This window comes from Rana temporaria, chromosome 4 (assembly GCF_905171775.1).
Source record: "Rana temporaria chromosome 4, aRanTem1.1, whole genome shotgun sequence".
In the NCBI taxonomy this organism is placed as follows: Eukaryota; Metazoa; Chordata; class Amphibia; order Anura; family Ranidae; genus Rana; species Rana temporaria.
Window position 1 is genome coordinate 156,681,396 of NC_053492.1, and position 18,346 is coordinate 156,699,741.

The 18,346-nt window shown below is 42.5% G+C and overlaps 1 protein-coding gene across 2 annotated transcripts in view; it reads left to right on the forward strand.

Annotated features, from left to right (window-relative positions):
* The window catches only part of RSRC1 (arginine and serine rich coiled-coil 1), a 486,535-nt gene that overhangs the window by 1,382 nt on the left and 466,807 nt on the right, over positions 1-18,346 (forward strand). The window contains exons 1-2 of one of the 2 annotated variants that reach the window (XM_040349250.1): positions 5,449-5,555; positions 17,110-17,298. In XM_040349250.1, coding sequence (XP_040205184.1) covers positions 17,117-17,298 — 182 coding nt within the window. In that variant the 5' untranslated portion in view covers positions 5,449-5,555; positions 17,110-17,116. Of the gene's footprint in view, positions 1-5,448; positions 5,556-17,109; positions 17,299-18,346 lie in introns of those variants that run through there. The other variant, XM_040349251.1, reaches the window with a different exon arrangement.

The window sequence follows — 18,346 nt, forward strand, 5'->3', positions numbered from 1 at the left end:
AATGCCAGAGTTCATTCTGGTTATATGTGTGCAATAATGTGATCTATATATTTATTGATAGGTATTCTCACACAAGGTAAATGTGTATGTGTTGTGTTTGTATATATATATATATATATATATATATATATATAAATATATATATATATACACACATATATATATATATATATATATATATATATATATATATATATATATATATATACATATTTATATATATATATACACACACACACACACACACATATATATATATATATATATATATATATATATATATATATATATATATATATATATATATATATATATATATATAATTCATAAATTCATATCCCACATATATAATAACACACACACAAACGAATAACCCTAATATAAAACAAATGATATAATGTTATTGGTTTAGTACAGTGTAATATAGAAAATGTGTAAAAACAGAATAAAATTGAATATAGACTAGAATAAATAATAGAACACATTTTATGAAAAATAATCTTTTTTTTTTTCCCCCCTCCAGATAGCATTTTTCAAATATACTAGAAACATTCTATTCTTTTACACTATTTTTTTTATTTATTACTACACATGCTGCTGTCTGGGAAGAGTATTGAATGGGGATAGACATGGCATGGGGATAGACATGGCTTGTCATCCTGCTCAATGACATGATACTGTATCCAGGACTAGTATGAAGTGGGGACAGACATTAATTGTCACCCTCCTCGGTGACTTGTCACCTTCATCAGTGACAGGGCATTGTACCAATAATAAGTATTGAGTTGGGACAGACATCATTTGTCACCTTCTTCAGTAAAAGCACACTGTACCCATAAGTACTGAGTGGGGGCAGACATTACTTAGTGGGGGAAGACATGATTTGTCACCCTCTTCAGTGACAGTACACTGTACCCATAATGAGTACTGAGTGGGGACAGACATGATTTTTCACCCTCTTTAGTGACAGTACACTGTACCTATAATGAGTACTGAGTGGGGGCAGACATCACTGAGTACTTAGTGGGGACAGACATGATGTGTCACCCTCTTTTGCGATAGGACACTGTACCCATAATGAGTACTGAGTGGGGGCACACATCACTGAGTACTGATGGGGACAGACATGTTTTGTCACCCTTTTTAGTGACAGTACACTGTACCTATAATGAGTACTGAGTGGGGGAAAACATTACTGAGTACTTAGTGGGGCAGACATGATTTGCCACCCTCTTCAGCGACAGGACAATGTACCCATAAAAAAAATACTAAGAGGGGACAGACATGACTTGTCAACCCTTCTTAGTGACAGAACAATGTGCACAGGAAAATACATGAGTTGCTTATTATACTCCTCAGTAGCAGGACACTGTACCCAGGATGAGAACTGAGTGGGGACAGACATGGCTTGTCACCCACCACAGTAGCAGGACACTGTACCCATGATGAGAACTTAGTGGGGACAGACATGGCTTGTCACCCTCCTCAGTAGCAGGATACTGTACCCAGGATGAGAACTGAGTGGGGACAGACATGGCTTGTCACCCTCCTCAGTAGCAGGATACTGTACCCAGGATGAGAACTTAGTGGGGACAGACATGGCTTGTCACCCTCCTTAGTAGCAGTAGCAGGACACTGTACCCAGGATAAAAACTTAGTGGGGACAGACATGACTTGCCACCCTCCTCAGTAGCAGGACACTGTACCCAGGATGAGAACTGAGTGGGGACAAACATGGCTTGTCACCCACCACAGTGACATGAGAACTCATGAGAATTGCAGACTGGGAACAGAACTGATTTGTCACCCTCCTGATGGACAGGGCACAGTGGGTCGATTTACTAAAACTGCAAAATCTGGTGCAGCAGTGGCCAATCAGCTTCTAACTTCAGCTTGTTCAATAAACTTTGACAAAAAAAAGGGAGCTGATTGGTTTCTCTGGAGAGCTGCACCAGGTTTTGCACTCTCCAGTTTTAGCAAATCAACCTCTTTACCTAGGAATAGTGCAGACTGGGGACAGAGGTGGCATGGCATCCTCCTCAGTGACAGGGCACTGCACCCAGGGCGAGAGCTAAGCGAGGGCACACATAAGTTGTCCCCTACTCAGTGTCAGAATTCTGTACCCAGGAATATTGCAGATTGGTGACAGAAATACGATGTCACCTTTCTAAGTGGCAGGACACCATGAATAGTGTAGATTGGGGATATACATAGGATGGCACCCTCTTAAGTGACAGGACACTGTACCCAGGAATAGTGCAGATTGGGGACAGATATAGGATGTCGCCCCCCTCAGTGACAGAACACAACCCCTAAATAGTGCAGTGTGGGGATACACATAAAATGGCACCTTCCTCAGTGACAGGGCACTGTACCCGGGATGAGAATTGAGTGGGGACACAATTTGTCACCCTCCTCATTGGCAGGACTACCCAGGAAGTCAAGCTGGCACATTCATTTTATTCTAACAACTTCTCTATACTAAAGAAATACAAAAGATTAACATGACCATAGTTCACAAAAGTGCAAATAAATCCATATCTTCATTAGTATAATAAATATATAAAAATACTGTACATACAGGTCCGGCTATTTAACAGGACGTCAGCTCCTTTAATTTATAATCACCTTACACTTTAGGAAGTTCAGTATATCTACATATACAATGTAGGGATCATTTTAACAAGACAAATTGTATGGATTATAGATCAGGACAATAGGAAGATCCGAGCATCGCTGTATGTGACCCACATGGCTTTCATTTAGAATCATTTCACCGAATAGTGCAACAAAAAGTTGCAACATTTTTTTTACAAACAATGTTACAAATAACCTCAACAACTATACTAATCAGAATAATATAAATACTACTACTAATAATAATAATAATAATTAATAATAATTGTTGAAGGGCATGCATGCATATAACTAATTGATAAGAGACAATCATCATTGCAAAAGGGGGGAAGCTGTTCTAAAGAGCTTGCAATCCAAGCTAATGTAATTGACCAGTATTGTGAAACAGCCACAAATAACGGTGTAATATAGAATATAGACAGAAATATCATAGAGGGCAGAGAACAGAGGCACCAAGAGAGCTCATTTCCAGACTCACTGTTATTGGTTGTTATACATATTACATGACACACCATGCAGTATACACACATATATACTTAAGGAATTTACACACACATTACTACATAGTATTATATACTGTACAAGAGCCAACATCTCCTGCACTGGAATACTTAGGACACCACAGTTACAATATACACACACACATGTATACTTTTGGAACTTACACACACCACTGCACAGTATTATATACACTATACAAAAATATACTGTATAAGGACCAACATCCACTGTACTGGAATACATTGTACACCATAGTCACTTCAGTATACACACATTTTAACCCACATGTATACTTAGGTGACTTAAACACACATACTTAGTATAATATTATGTATAATAATAATAATAATAATAATAATAATAATAATAATAATAATAATAATAATAATAATAATAATAATAAATAAATAATAATTATAATTAATATAATATAATAATATAATAGTATTATATATAATATACTTAGTATTATACAAAGTATTGTATTCTGTACATACATACACTGTACAGGGCGAGCACATACTTTACTGAGATACACTGTACACCAAGTATACCATTTTATTTCAGCTCAGCTCAGTGGATATAGATTCATTTGAACCATTGAACCATTGGAGGTACTACTGTATACCCCCAGCACAGCAGAGCCTTCTAGGGGTCAAACAGAAGATAATCCGAGTATCACCTTCCCCAAAAAGTTGAATTTCCTTCTCTGGGACAGTATACACAGCAACCTACTATTATATAGATATGTATTCTGTATACAGACGTCCCAGGCTTGGAACAGAAGGCTACACAATATTGGGCTGTATAATGGGATATAAAGCAGAGCTTCTGGATGCACAGAGGACCGGAGGGGATAAAGGATAGAATTGCAGCTGCTAGTTTTAGGGATGAAAAATCTCTCTCTATATATATTCCTAATGTGTTGTATATAATACTTTATAAAATCCATATATATATAAAATCCCAATATACTATATAAAAGTCTTATGTATACTACAGTATGTATATATTGTCAATATAAATAAAATACTATATAAAAACCCCATATAAACTATATAATCCAAATATACATAACACAATATAGAATTCATATATATATATATATATATATATATATATATATATATATATATATATATATATATATATATATATACCCCAATTTCTATATATATATATATATGCCCAATTTATACTATATAAAATCCCTTATATTCCAAGTATATATATATTATAGTATGTAAAATCCTTATATGTATATATTCTATATATAATCTTGATATATATATTAATACTGTATAAAATCCTTATATACATACTATATACACTCCCCTATAATCCCAATATATAATACTATCTGTAATCCTTATAATTGTGATGGGGTTTGTGATGGAGAGGAGACATGTGGGTACCCTCAGCTGTTCTTTGCTCTGGTCCTTTCATTCATTCATTCATTAATTCATGGTCCATTGGAGGACTATTTGGTCTCTTCTGAGTTCTGACCCCCCCATATCTGACTTATATGACTCCTTGTCTTTAAGTGGTATTAAAATCAAAGGCAAACCTTTATTATATTGCAGCTTACTGATTTTTAGATATGATGGATGTATTACAGTAATTACATTTTTTAAACTTTTTTTCTTTTATTTTCACCTGGTGATCCAGCCAATAAGTCTGTTGTTTCTCAAAAGAACAAGCTTGTGTAGCAGTTAGACAAACAATTTACCCGTGCCAGTGGGGCTTACAATGATCAGCTTTTATTATTTATTTGTGCAAAACCTTTGTCCCAAAATGAAACAGCTGATGATGTAACTGATTATAATAAATTAGCCGGAGTGTGGCTTCAATTTGTTAGTGTATTTAAATCTTCTAGTATATCTAACCCCTCCCAGATTGACAATGCTACTGTCCAAAGTTGTCACCTGTGCTACTTCATCCAGAGTTGTGTCTCACTAACAGGAGGTGTGTTCCTGGACAGATCACCAGGTGAAAACATAGGGGGGGAAGGAAAGTAATGCAGACACCACATTTTAATGATTGTAAGCTGCAATTTATTACATTTTGGGTGTAATACCGCTTTAAATTCCTACAACCCAGCAGTTTATGAAGACAGTACTATTGATGGGACGCTCAGTGCAGACAGCAGAGCAGATGGCCGTGTACGGTAGTATAATGAGTCGGTGTTTGCACTGAGTATAGAGCTGCGGTAAGTTTCATGTTAGGATCGCTCTGCATTGATTTCTCTTCTCCTCCATCCCTCTCCTGCTTCACAGTCTCAGCGAACGCCTATCTCTATCTCTCATCGATTGCTCGGCGCTCTGATGCCTGTGCCTGCAGCGAGGCTCGCTCGATTGGTCAGGCCTAGGTGTATGTTTTCAGCGTGGTTCAGCTGCTAGGAGGCTGTGCAGTTTCCGGTGAGTGTTGCTCTGTGCTCGGTGTTGGCGGTTCCTGTACATTGCCCTCCGTGACCTGTGCCCAGCTCTGGGGGTTGCTGCAGGACGGCTGTGCTGTTAGTGGGCCTGTGTTGTCATGGGAAAAGGCACCGACCTAGCTGGGCCTGCTGTGTCTATTCGGCCATATACAGTATTCTGAATGGGAATAGTAATAAACAGATGGAATTGGGGTGCATGCTGAGCAGGAGAGGTGTGTGTTGTAGTATATAGAGGGAAGGGAGCTGAGTGGTGTATTCAGTGTATGTCCTATACCACCCAGCCTTCTATATGATGGCAATGGTCCCCATTCTGTGTTAATTTATGTCAGGGCAACCTAGTAATCTAAATGCATTTTCTGCATGATAGTGCGTTGGCGCATTGCAACACAGATACGTTGGGTAGGTTAATCAGATGTCGCCTTTTTCCAGGGACAGTCCCCAGAAAAAAAAGCACCCTGCTTATTACTTTACATCCATGGCCTTGTGGGGAGAGTTGCCACTTCATGCCTTTTAAACCCGACACATTAATTCCACAGGTTCTGTGGCTGATTAAGGCGGTAATTAAATTCACTTGGTGCCTTACCTGCATTAATTAGCCTCAGAACTTGTGTAATTCATATGTGTTCAGGTTTAAAGAGATGAGGTGGTAATCCTACCTGGCAACTAAGGGTGAGCTCCGGCGTGTTCGCATAGAACACGTGCAGAGCCCGCCAGGAAGTGAGCACGGCGCTGTGCTAATCACAGCCAGGGAGACATTGTCCCGATGCCCGGCTGCAGGGATCGTGAAATGTCTCCCTGGCTGTTATTAGCGCAGCACCGTGCACACTTCCTGGCGGGCTCTGCACATGTTCTATGCTACCACGCCGGAGCTCATCCTTACTGGCAACATTCAGGGTAATATTTTACCTATTGGCTGCTTAGGCCTGGAGGGAGTGGAGGAGTAAGACTGTGTTAGCATCTGGTTGTATCCAGGTCCCAATTATGGCATCCAGTGATGTGCCCTCCTGGCTTGTGCCGCCTTGGGTAAGTAGGGTTGTCGCCTCATGGCCCGGATTCTCGTAGCACTTACGCCGACGTATCTACAGATACGCCGCGTAAGTTGTCAATGTGCGCCGTTGTATGTATGCGCTGTGCCCATAGAACTAGATACGCCTGAAAATAGGCTTCCTACGACCGACGTAAGTTTCCTACGCCATCGTATCGTGGGCGCATATTTACGATGGCCGCAAGGGGCGCTCCCATTGATTTATGCGTCGAATATGTAAATGACTGACATACTCCGATTCACGAACGTACTTGCGCCCGTCGCAGTAATATACGCCGTTTACGTCCGGCGTAAAGTTATTCCACATATAGGAGGCGCATCCCATGCAAAGGTATGGACCACGGAACAGCCGTCGTATTTTGCGTTGTTTACGTGAATAGGGCTGGGCGTAGGTTACGTTCAGTGATTCGACGTATCTTAGGCGTTCGTTCCGACCTGAATCTGAGCATGCGCACTGGGAAGCGTCTACGGGACGGCGCATGCGCCGTTCGTTCGGCCCATCATTTGCATGGGGTCACGGTTCATTTAAATGTATCACGCCCACTTCCACCTACTTTGAATTAGGCCGGCTTACGCCGAGGAATTTACGTTACGCCGGCGCAATGTTGGGAGCAAGTGCTTTGTGAATACCGTGCTTGCCTCTCTGTGTTACGTCGGCGTAGCGCATATGAGATGCGATACGCCGGCATTAAAGATGCGTTCAGGTATGTGAATCCGGCCCATCACTTTAAACCCGAACACATATGAATTACACAGGTTCTGTGGCTGATTAAAGAGAAAGTTAACCTTCTAAAACATTTCTTTATAAAAAAAAAAAAAAAACCTGCAAGAGAAAGGGATAATGAGCTAGTATGCATAGCATACTTGCTCATTATGAATTACTTACCTAAGATCGAAGTGAGTCTCGTTTCTCTCCTCCGCCATGATACCCGAGTGACATCCGGGTATCGCGACTCCGGCGCTGTAATTGGCTGTAGCCACGATGACATCACTCCCGCGCATGGGAGCCGTCAGTGACGGCACGATCGCCTTCACTAACGGCACGCTCAGTGCGCCTGCGCCGTTGACATCAGTGCAGTCTTTTCTGCAAATATCTCCTAAACCGTGTAGGATTGGGAGATATTAGTTGCATCTACAGGTAAGCCCTAATCTAGGCTTACCTGTAGGTTAAAATGGTCTGTAAGGGTTTACAACCCCTTTTAAGGTTGTAATTTAACTCACTTAGTGCCTTATCTGCATTCAATTAGCCTCAGAACCTGTTTAACCACTTCCCGACGGCCGTACGACTATATACGGCCGCCGGGTGGCTCTGAATCTCTGGGAGGCCGTGTTTTTACGGCCGCCCCTTTTCGCGTTCCCCGCGCGCGCTCCCGAGCGCGCAGCGGGGAACTGCTGTGCTGGCCGTGTCCCTTGGACACAGCCAGTCACAGATCGCCGTGAACGGCCAATCGGAGCGGCCGTTTCCTAGGCGATCTGTGCGGCCAATGAGAGATGATCTCATATGTTTACATATGAGATCATCTCTCATTCCCGGCTCTCGCAGACAGCGGTGCTGTCAGGGGAGAGAGGAGACGGGTCTGTGTCTCTTGTACATAGAGACACAGATCGGTCACCCCCCCTCCCCCACAGTTAGAACACTAATTAGGATACACATTTAACCCCTTCCTCACCCCCTAGTGTTAACCCCTTCCCTGCCAGTCACATTTATACAGTAATTAGTGCATATTTATAGCACTGATTGCAGTATAAATGTGAATGGCGCCAAAAATGTGTCAAAAGTGTCCGATGTGTCCGCCATAACGTCGCAGTCCCAATAAAAATCGCAGATCGCCGCCATTTCTAGTAAAAAAAAAATTTATACAGTAATTAGTGCATATTTATAGCACTGATTGCAGTATAAATGTGAATGGCGCCAAAAACGTGTCAAAAGTGTCCGATGTGTCCGCCATAACGTCGCAGTCCCAATAAAAATCGCAGATCGCCGCCATTTCTAGTAAAAAAAAAAAAATAATAATAATAATTCTGTCCCTTATTTTGTAGGCGCTATAACTTTTGCGCAAACCAGTCGCTTATTGCGATTTTTTTTTTTTTTTTTTTACTAAAAATATGTAGAATACGTATCGGCCTAGACTGAGGATAAAAAAAAAACGTAAAAAAAAAAAAATTGAGCTATTTATTATAGCAACAAGTAAAAATATTTTTTTTTTTTCAAAATTGTCGCTCTATTTTTGTTTATAGCGCAAAAAATAAAAACCGCAGAGGTGATCAAATACCACCAAAAGAAAGCTCTATTTGTGGGGAAAAAAGGACGTTAATTTTGTTTTCGAGCCACGTCGCACGACCGCGCAATTGTCAGTTAAAGCGACGCAGTGCCGAATCGCAAAAAGTCCTCTGGTCAGGAAGGGGTTTAAGTGCCCAGTATGGAAGTGGTTAATTATCTGTTTGGGATTAAAGGGATGAGGTGGTGACCCTAGTATTAGGCCTTGTTCACATGGGTGTACATCTGCGTGACAGGCCATCTTTACACGCACTGGATACATAGTAGTTGTAGGCAGGCAGTCCTATTTGTGTCTTTAGGGATGCAGCAGCTGCACAGATGCAGCCGTTGGTCCTAGGTTGACAGTGGTTGTGGATCCCCCGAATGCACAATGGGGTTGATTTACTAAAACTCTATAGTGGAAAATGCAGCTCTGCATGTTAACTTGTTCAAATAAGCTTTGACCAAAAAAACTGTAAGCTGATTGGTTCCTAGGCAGAGCTGCACCAGATTTTGCACACTCCAGTTTTAGTAAATCAACCTGAGTATGCGGTTGGGGGACACACAACCACTGTCAACCTAGGAGCAGTGGCTGTATCTGTGTAGCTGCTGTGCCCCTGTAGACATGAATGGTAATGCCTGCACAGAATTACTGTGCATCCCATACGTTCAAAGGCTTCACATGCTTAAAGCATTTGTAAAGGTTCCGATTTTTGTTTAATTTAAATAGAAAACATGTTCTACTTACCTGCTCTGTGTAATGCTTTTGCACAGCGCAGCCCCAATCCTCTTCTCGGGGGTTCCCCGCCAGCACTCCTGGCTCCTCCCCTCCTGCTCAGTGCCCCCAGAGCAAGCTACTTGCTTTGGGGGCACTTGTGCATACTTGGTCCTGAGCTGCCCCTGTGTGTCTATGAAACACACAGAGCATGGCTCAGCCCCGCCCCCTCCCTTCTCATTGGCTGTGACAGCAGCGGAAGTAAATTACTGGATCAGGCTCATGTAAGTATAAGGGGGGGCTGCACACTGAAGGTTTTAGAACCACATTAAGACCCCTTTCACACTGGGTCGGTTTACAGGCGCTAAAAACATCGACTGCAAACTGACCTGAAACAGCCACTGCTGTGTCTCCAGTGTGAAAGCCCCAAAAACTTTCACACTGGAGCAGTGCGCTAGCAGGACAGTAAAAATAGTCCTGCTAGCAGCATCTTTGAAGTGGTGAAGGAGCGGTGTGTATACCGCTCCTGCCCATTGAAATCAATGGGTCACCGCGGCTATACTGCCGGCAAAGCGCCCCCTGCAGAGGCGCATTGTGGTGGTTTTTAACCCTTTCTCGGCCGCTAGCGGGGCAGTTTTACCCTTGCTAGTGGCTGAATAGCGCCCTGAAATTGACAGTAAAGCGCCGCTAAAAATATTGGCGCTTTATCGCTGATGCCGCCTCAGTAGTCTTGTGTGATTGAGTGCTTACAAGTGGGAGGTGAGGAGAAGATGCTGCTCTTGGGCAGTCATTTGTGCTTTTAGACAGTTCCACTGGGTGACTGAGGTAAAAATAAACCAGGGTTTTCTAACTGTATTTTGCAAGTGGTCAGTGACAGAAGGGAGGACATGCTGCTAACTGTTGTATCTGATACACTCTGTGTAATACTTACTCCTGACCCCTGCACTTTTTTTTGTAATAAACCTGCTTTTATTGAATTTAAAGAGTGTTACAAACTCCAATAAGCCAACCCATGCAGGGAATGTCACTGGCGACTCCAGATGCAGAACACCATTAACAACAAGCAACCTAACATGTCCACAATGCCAGGAGTATGTGGCAGAGTATCTCCTCTTATTGGAGACACCCGAATGGGTGTAGCCAATTTGAAAGGACATTAAGCCTCCAGAAGGTCAGCTAGACAGATATAAAGGGCCTAGATCAACAGCAGTGGATAGTTCCTCCAACCATTTTGCCCATTCACTGTGAAACTTTTTCTTCTTGCCCCTATTTTCATATGTATCCCAATAGATTAGACATATGAGTTCTGAATCGATGAGGGTGTAGAGCATGGGTCTTCAAACTACGGCCCTCCAGTTGTTCAGGAACTACAATTCCCATCATGCCTAGTCATGTCTGTGAATGTCAGTGTGTTACAATGCCTCATGGGATGTGTAGTTCTACAACATCTGGAGGGCCGTAGTTTGAGAATCCCTGGTGTAGAGCAACCGACTAACCCTAGAATTAAAGAGTCAACTAAGTAGTTTAACATCACAATTTAGTAGTGCGATGGGCCTGTAGGATGCACAGAGAGAATGGTCTTTGGGATGTTTATAAGTCCTAATAATATGAGCTTCCTTAATACAAGGAAGAGAGTGTGTTGTTTTCCAGCAGCAGCCAGGAGATCCACATGAGTTTTATAGAATTCCATGGGGAATCCCATCAGGGCCAGGATTAGGGGAATGATCTAATGGACTTCCTCAGCAGAGTTGGGACGCATAAGGGCGCCCCTCTCTGAATCGGAGAGGCATCCTGGGGTGATGGGTTTAAGAGGGCAGTGACCACAGAGGGACTGAAGTCTGGAGATAGAGAGGAGGTATAATATTTAGAAAACTCACATAGTATATCCTCTCGGATCATGAGAAAGATACCATCTGAGGATTGCAAATCAAAAAAAGCCGTAAGGTCCCTGCCATTTTGCAAGAGCATGACCAGCAGCCTGCCCTGTTTGTCACCCTGTTCGAAAAATCCTGTCTACGGTTATACAGGTCTTTTCTAGTATTATATGTCATATGAATGAATGAAAAACTTATATAGCGCGGCACATGCGAACCAAATCGCCTCTGGGCGCTTGTTGTTCCTGTCTCTTTTGATATCAAAGAAGATGAGTTTTGATCTTTCTCCTGAACGCTAAGTGATTTTCCTCCAACCGAATGCTGGTTGGTAAAGCGTTCCATAGTCTGGGACCCTGGACCGCGAATCTTCTTTCTCCTTTGGACTTTTGGCTTTTGGAGCAAATTTTGGTTGGTGGATCGCAGAACGCGATTGGAGTTGTGAGCTTTTATTTTTTCGCATAGATAATGGGGAGCATTCCCATGGATACATCTATGCGTTAGACAGAGTGCTTTAAAAACAATTCTGTCTTTAATTGGCAACCAATGAAGGGTTCTCAGTGAAGGTGAGATTGATTCCCAGGGCTTTTTCCCAGTCACTAGTCTGGCGGCCGTATTTTGAACGACTTGCAGACGAGCGATTTGGTACTTTGGGAGTCCGAGGTAAAGGGCGTTTGCATAATCCAATCTGGAGTTTACAATTGCTCCCACCACGGCCGCTATGGATCTGTAAATCTCTCTGCACAGACATAAGTATGTGGAAATTAACTTGGAAAGGCTGGGTAAGATAAGTCAGCCTGCACCTTTTTAGGATCCTGTAAAGACTGCGTACTTGATGATTACTTAGTTGTTATGGCCTTCTGTAGAGAGATGTAATGCCCATGCATGCATCCCTTGAACGCGTCCCAGAACTTGTTGGGGAAGGTGGAAGCCTCATTAAGGTTCCAGTAGTCTCTTATGACATCTGGCATTTGCATGGTGGCTTTTGGGTGGGATATCCACTGTGGGCCCAGTCTCAATGGTGATCTATTGCGAACCCAGGAGGTGCGCAAGATAACAGATAATGGACAGCGGTCTGAGGCGTCCCCAGGGAGATACATGACCTCTTGAATGTTTGTGAGTAAAGAGGAGTTGGCGAATGCCAGGTCTGTACAGGAGAAAGTTCTATGTGTAGTAGAAAAACAAGAATGTCATTGGCTGGTGGGACGATGCCATCTTCAGATCTCAGTCATATTAGCAGCCAGTGACCAGTTGGAAAGATCACCTGTAAGATGGCTGTAAGGGGTAGGTCTCTTGAGGTCTGCGGATAAGGCAGCATTAAAGTGTTAATAAACCCAGTAATGGTTCATCCGCCCCAACCCCCCCCCCCCCAGTGTACACAGCTTATAAATCATTTTTTTACATTAAAATATTGCCACTATATACCTTTTTGGATGATCTGTATACCACGGTGACGGTTACATGATAAACTGCCTAGTTTCTCCAGTGCTGAGAGTTCAGGAAGGAGGAGATTTCCACTACAGCATGTATACACGCCCACATGTGTGATGTCAATATCATGTGACCTGGCTAGCTCTGAGAACAAGTAAATGTTTTCTCCAGCATAAAAGACACAACTGAGCATGTGCAGGTCGGCTACCCTGCCTGTGTTAGCTGGCTTTCCCCAGATAGACAATGCAGGAGAGGGAGGATATATGCATACAGGATAAAATTGCCTTTTTACACAAAGAGTATTAACCCTCTTAAGTTCCACAGTGAGTATAACAAGCATGCTATGCTGCATATACAGACTGAATTTACTGTTGTGGGTCTCCCATGATTAGTACTTTAGCTGAGTAGTTTGAGCTAATCATGTCTAGGAGAGTATGTAAAAGATCGGGACTAAATGGAGGTGGAAGAAAGATATTAACCAAAACATATATGGGGTCTGGCATAAGTACTAGCATTATACTGTAAATGTACCCTGTAGATGAGTATGTACACCCTCAATTGTACACGGTAATGATTTACTAATTATTATGGGATATGCACCTGGAGTTTTAGCAATATGTGGCGTGAAACACCTTTTAGACCCAGGGCCTCTTGAGGGAGAGGCCCTTGCTACACATTAGATGTGTTTCTTGTAAAAAAAATAATAATGTGGGGTGTAAGATTTGACATATTGGAACAGTAGGGCCCTCTAAAATTTGCAATTGGGGCCCTAATATTCCAGGACATCAACTGGAGGCATCCTATGTTTTGGTTATCCATGGGGTGGCAGACTGAAGGTACAGTATATGCAAGAGAATAGCAGGTATATCCAGCAACACGAGCACTGTAGCTAGGACATGAACGATCATAAAACACTAACGGAATACAATTACATTCTTAAATTTCCCATTAGACAAAAAAAGAACTCCCTTCCCTCCTGCCATACAAACAGCAAGGACCTTATGCCTAAAACAGAAAAAAGGGAAAAGGCTCTGAAAATTTATGTTGCAACAAAAGTAGTCTTCCACAGTGGAATTCTCCAGGAAGAACCACCCCTGGAACTTAGGGCCAAATCCACAAACGAGATACAATGGCGTATCTACTGATACGCCGTCGTATCTCTGTTTCTAACTATGCGACTGATTCATAGAATCAGTTACGCATAGCTAGCCCTAAGATCCGACAGGTGTAATTGAATTACACTGTCGGATCTTAAGGATGCAATTCTAGGCCGGCCGCTAGGTGGCGAGGCCATTGCGGCCGGCGTAGAATATGCAAATGAAGACTTACGGCGATCCCCGAACGGCCCGTCGATCTAAATCTACGTAGTTTCCGTCGGGTTACGCCGCGTAAAACTAGGGCTGAGCCCTAGTTCTCTTAAGCCATGTTAAGTATGGCCGTCGTTCCCGCGTCGAAATTTAAACATCAACGTCATTTGCATAAGACGTCCGTGAATGGCGCTGGACGCCATTTACGTTAACGTCTAAGCAAATGACGTCGGTGCGACGTCAGTTAGCGCAATGCACGTCGGGTAATTTACCCGACGGAGCATGCGCAGTACTTCCGGCGCGGGAGCGCGCCTAATTTAAATGGGACTCGCCCCATTCGATTGTGCCCGCCTTGCGCCGGACGGATTTAAGTTACACCGCTGCAAAATTCCAGGTAAGTGCTTTGTGGATTGGGCACTAACTTGGAAAAATTGCGGTGGTGTAACTTAAATCGGGAAAGTTAAGTTGCGCCCGGTCTACGTGGATCTGGCCCTTAGTTTGGGAGTCAAAAGAAAAAAAAAAGAGACCACAGGCAGTGCAGCTACTCAGGCAACCAGCATCACTTCATTACAAGACTGTACTGGTATGGCAGCATAAGAAGTAGGAAACCGTGTAGAGGATTTGGTGCAATATATATTGGAGTATTTATTAGCCCAGGATGCTGGAACTGAGAGATGATGCAGAAAAAGAAACAAAAACAAAAAACGTGCCGTATCCAGGTCAAGGCAGTTCACATAGATCAGGGGTGTCCAAACTTTTTTCAAAGAGGGCCAGATTTCATGAAGTGAACATGCGTGAGGGCCGATCATTTTGCCTGACTTTTTTTTAACCATTAAAATTAAATGCAAATTAAATATTTTATGCAAAGTTTATTGCAAACGGCATGCTATTCATTTCATAACATTGATGACAACATATGATACCGTATATATTATCTTTTCCGATCAGCTTAACGATGAGCTCAGGCGTGTTGTGTTTAAAAAATATATATAAATCTCTCTCAAAGCTCGAGCGTGTTGTTTTTTTTTTTATGTTAATAGATCTATCTTCTTTAGCCCGACAAATCCCAAGCGCCGCGCTCATTGTTGGTATGAGCCGGGGCGTGTGGCTGGGTGTGTTCACAAGTCTATGTGCCCGAGCCCGCAAGGAAGCCGACAACGCGCAGTGCCACCACCAATCGCAGGCACTGTGACATTTCCCCGATCTCTGCATCTGCAGTCCGCAGATGCAGAGATCGTGAATAGTCACAGTGCCTGTGATTGGCTCTTCGCGCTGTCAGCTTCATAGCGGCTCTGGCACATCGACTTCTGAACACGCCCAGCCACACGCCCCGGCTCATACCAACAATGAGCGCGGCGCTTGGGATTTGTCAGGCTAAAGATAGATATATTAACAGCATACAAAAACATAACACGCTTAAGCTTTGGGGGCCACAGATGGATATACCGGGTGGGCCAAAGATGTATATATATGCAAATTCCAAGTGGGGGGCCACATAAAACTGGAACGCGAGCCGGACTTTGGACATGTCTGACATAGATGAAATGCAACTATGAAGTGGAGGCCTGTTCAGGTCTAGGTGTATCCAGCCTGTAGTCACTATGGCTGGGGTATTGAAGAATCTGGTCCTCGTCTCACCATCGAAGTTGCTGAGGTGGCTAGGGTAGAGAAGGCTACATGTGACACCCTTGTCACAAAGACTCTTATGCCGCGTATACACGATCGGATTTTCCGTCGGAAAAACCTTGCATGGTTTTTCCGATGGAATTCCGCTCAAGCTTGGCTTGCATACACGTTGTCACACACAAGTTCTCTGAACTTTCGACCATCAATGTGGTGACGTACAACACTACGACAAGCCGAGAAAATTAAGTTCAATGCTTCCAAGCATGCATTGAATTGTTTCCGAGCATGCGTCGGAATTTTGCGCATCGGAATTACTACAGACGGTCGGATTTTTCGATAGGAATGTATTCTGTCAGAAAATTTGAGAACCAGCTCCTTCCGACAGCAAAAGTCCGATGGAGCCTACACACGGTCGGAATTTCGGTTCAAAAGCTCACATCGGACTTTTGCTGTCGGAATTTCTGATCGTGTGTACGGAGCATAAGGGATCTCTGTGAAGGACCTTCGATGTTGTTGTGTCTTCGGGAAGTAGTCAGGGAAGGAGATTGGTGAACCTCTGCCCATCATTACTTCTGAGACACCCTGACTTTCTAAGATGCTCTTTTTACAGTATATCCTGTGGTGTTACTGACCTGTTGTCAAATAACCTAATTAGTTGCAAAACGTTCTTCCAGCTCTTCCTTGTTAGTGCCATTTACTTTGGCTTTTTGGAATTGTACATTTTAACAGTTACTTGCTAGTTTCCAGGCCTAGGCAAATGAGGTCATACATCCCAGGAGTCTTTAGGCGGGGAGGAGGGATTTTCTCAGCTAAGCACACCCTCCTGCCTGCATGTCTGAGCTTAGGGCAAATGAATTTCAGGAAGTAAATGCTACATAAATTATCTGCGCTTATTCAAGATTGCCATGGCTAGAAATGCTAGGTGGTGGTTTCTCTGCAGTTCAGCTCATCATACTTTCTTTCCCAGCAGTGACTTGGTAGACTTCTAATCTCTAATGTAAATACAGAGAAGGTGTTTTAGGACAGGGGACAAAGAGGACTTGATGAATTCCTCCACAGTTCTTGCAGCTACAAAAGGCATTGAGGGTTTGGTTTAAAATTCATTTATGGCTTGAAAATGTAATAGTCGAATGTCCAAAGCCTGGCTACAGTTACATGTTAAGGTACATTAAGCATTTAAAAAAAAAATGATTGCAGTGCTAGCATTAGTAGCCAATTATAAAATAAAATAAATGCTAAATAAAAATAATGTTTTGATTTATTATTATTTTTTATTTTTTTTAAGGGACACAATGGGTCGCCACTCTTCAGATTCAGAGGAGGAAACCAAAACTCGCAAAAAGAAGAAACATCGAAGACGCTCTTCCTCCAGTAGTTCATCAGATAGCCGAGCTCGTAGCCATAAAAAATCTGGACGTAGATCAAGATCTCGGTCACGAGATGCATACTCAAGTTCACACTCCTATGACAAAAGGTGAGCTGACCTTTGTATTATATTGCTAAAGACTTGCTGCTAGTCATTTAAAAAAATACTGTTCCATACATTCAGGTCTAAATACCTGTATTCGCTTATCCAAAAAAACGTATTAAAATGTGGAAAAAATCTCTTTAGTCGTCGTCTTCCGCATTCTCTAACCTCACACCCCCAATCAAAACCCATTTTTTTTTTTTTTTACTTAAAAGTTTTGATTTGAAAATAAACAAGACATAGCATACAACAGATAAGGCACTCAGTAAACATGACTGTCAAGATAAGGCACATCAAAATCTGCGGACTTCAGTGAGCTCCATTTATCATAATAGCTCAATAATGCGAACTGCTAACCAAAGTCTGCGACAAACAAAAGTCATGAATACCATCAGTGTAGCAACTAGTAAAAGAAAAATCAAATTAAAGAAAAAAATGACAAAAATAAACCACAGAAATCCCAGAAAGAAATAAAATATAAAAAATAAAAAAAGACGAGAAATAAACAAAAATCAATCTATGGTTGATCTGAGGTGCGGTGCAAAAACCAGGGGTTCCATTTAGCATCCTAAAGCGGTATGGTATCTCTAAGTGTGTGATGAATCTTCTCCGTGAGCATAATTTGGTCCACCCTAGACATAATCTGCGCCAGAGGAACCGTGCTAATCAAAACCCATTTTTTGGTGGTACTAAGCCCTTGTTAATGATTGTGTTGAAGGGAGATGACGTATCGGTTAGAAGGCTCCCACCCCCTCAGTTTTTTTGTTAAGATGTAGGTGACCTGCATCCTTGGCTTGTAGCATGCAGGCTACCTATGCACATAGCGCCCTTGGTTCCTAGGACATTGGTGGCCCCTGCTGTCTGGAGTCCTTAGTTGCTTTAATGCAGAAAACCCCTGCTGTCCCTGTATAAAGGGAATACTAATGCGCAAACCACAAGATTGAAGAAATACCTAAAACTAACAAAGCAGCTGCCAACATAAATGGTAAATGATAAGGAATATGGCGCTTACTAATCCTCATAATTATTAAAATCTAAACAATGAATTTGAATA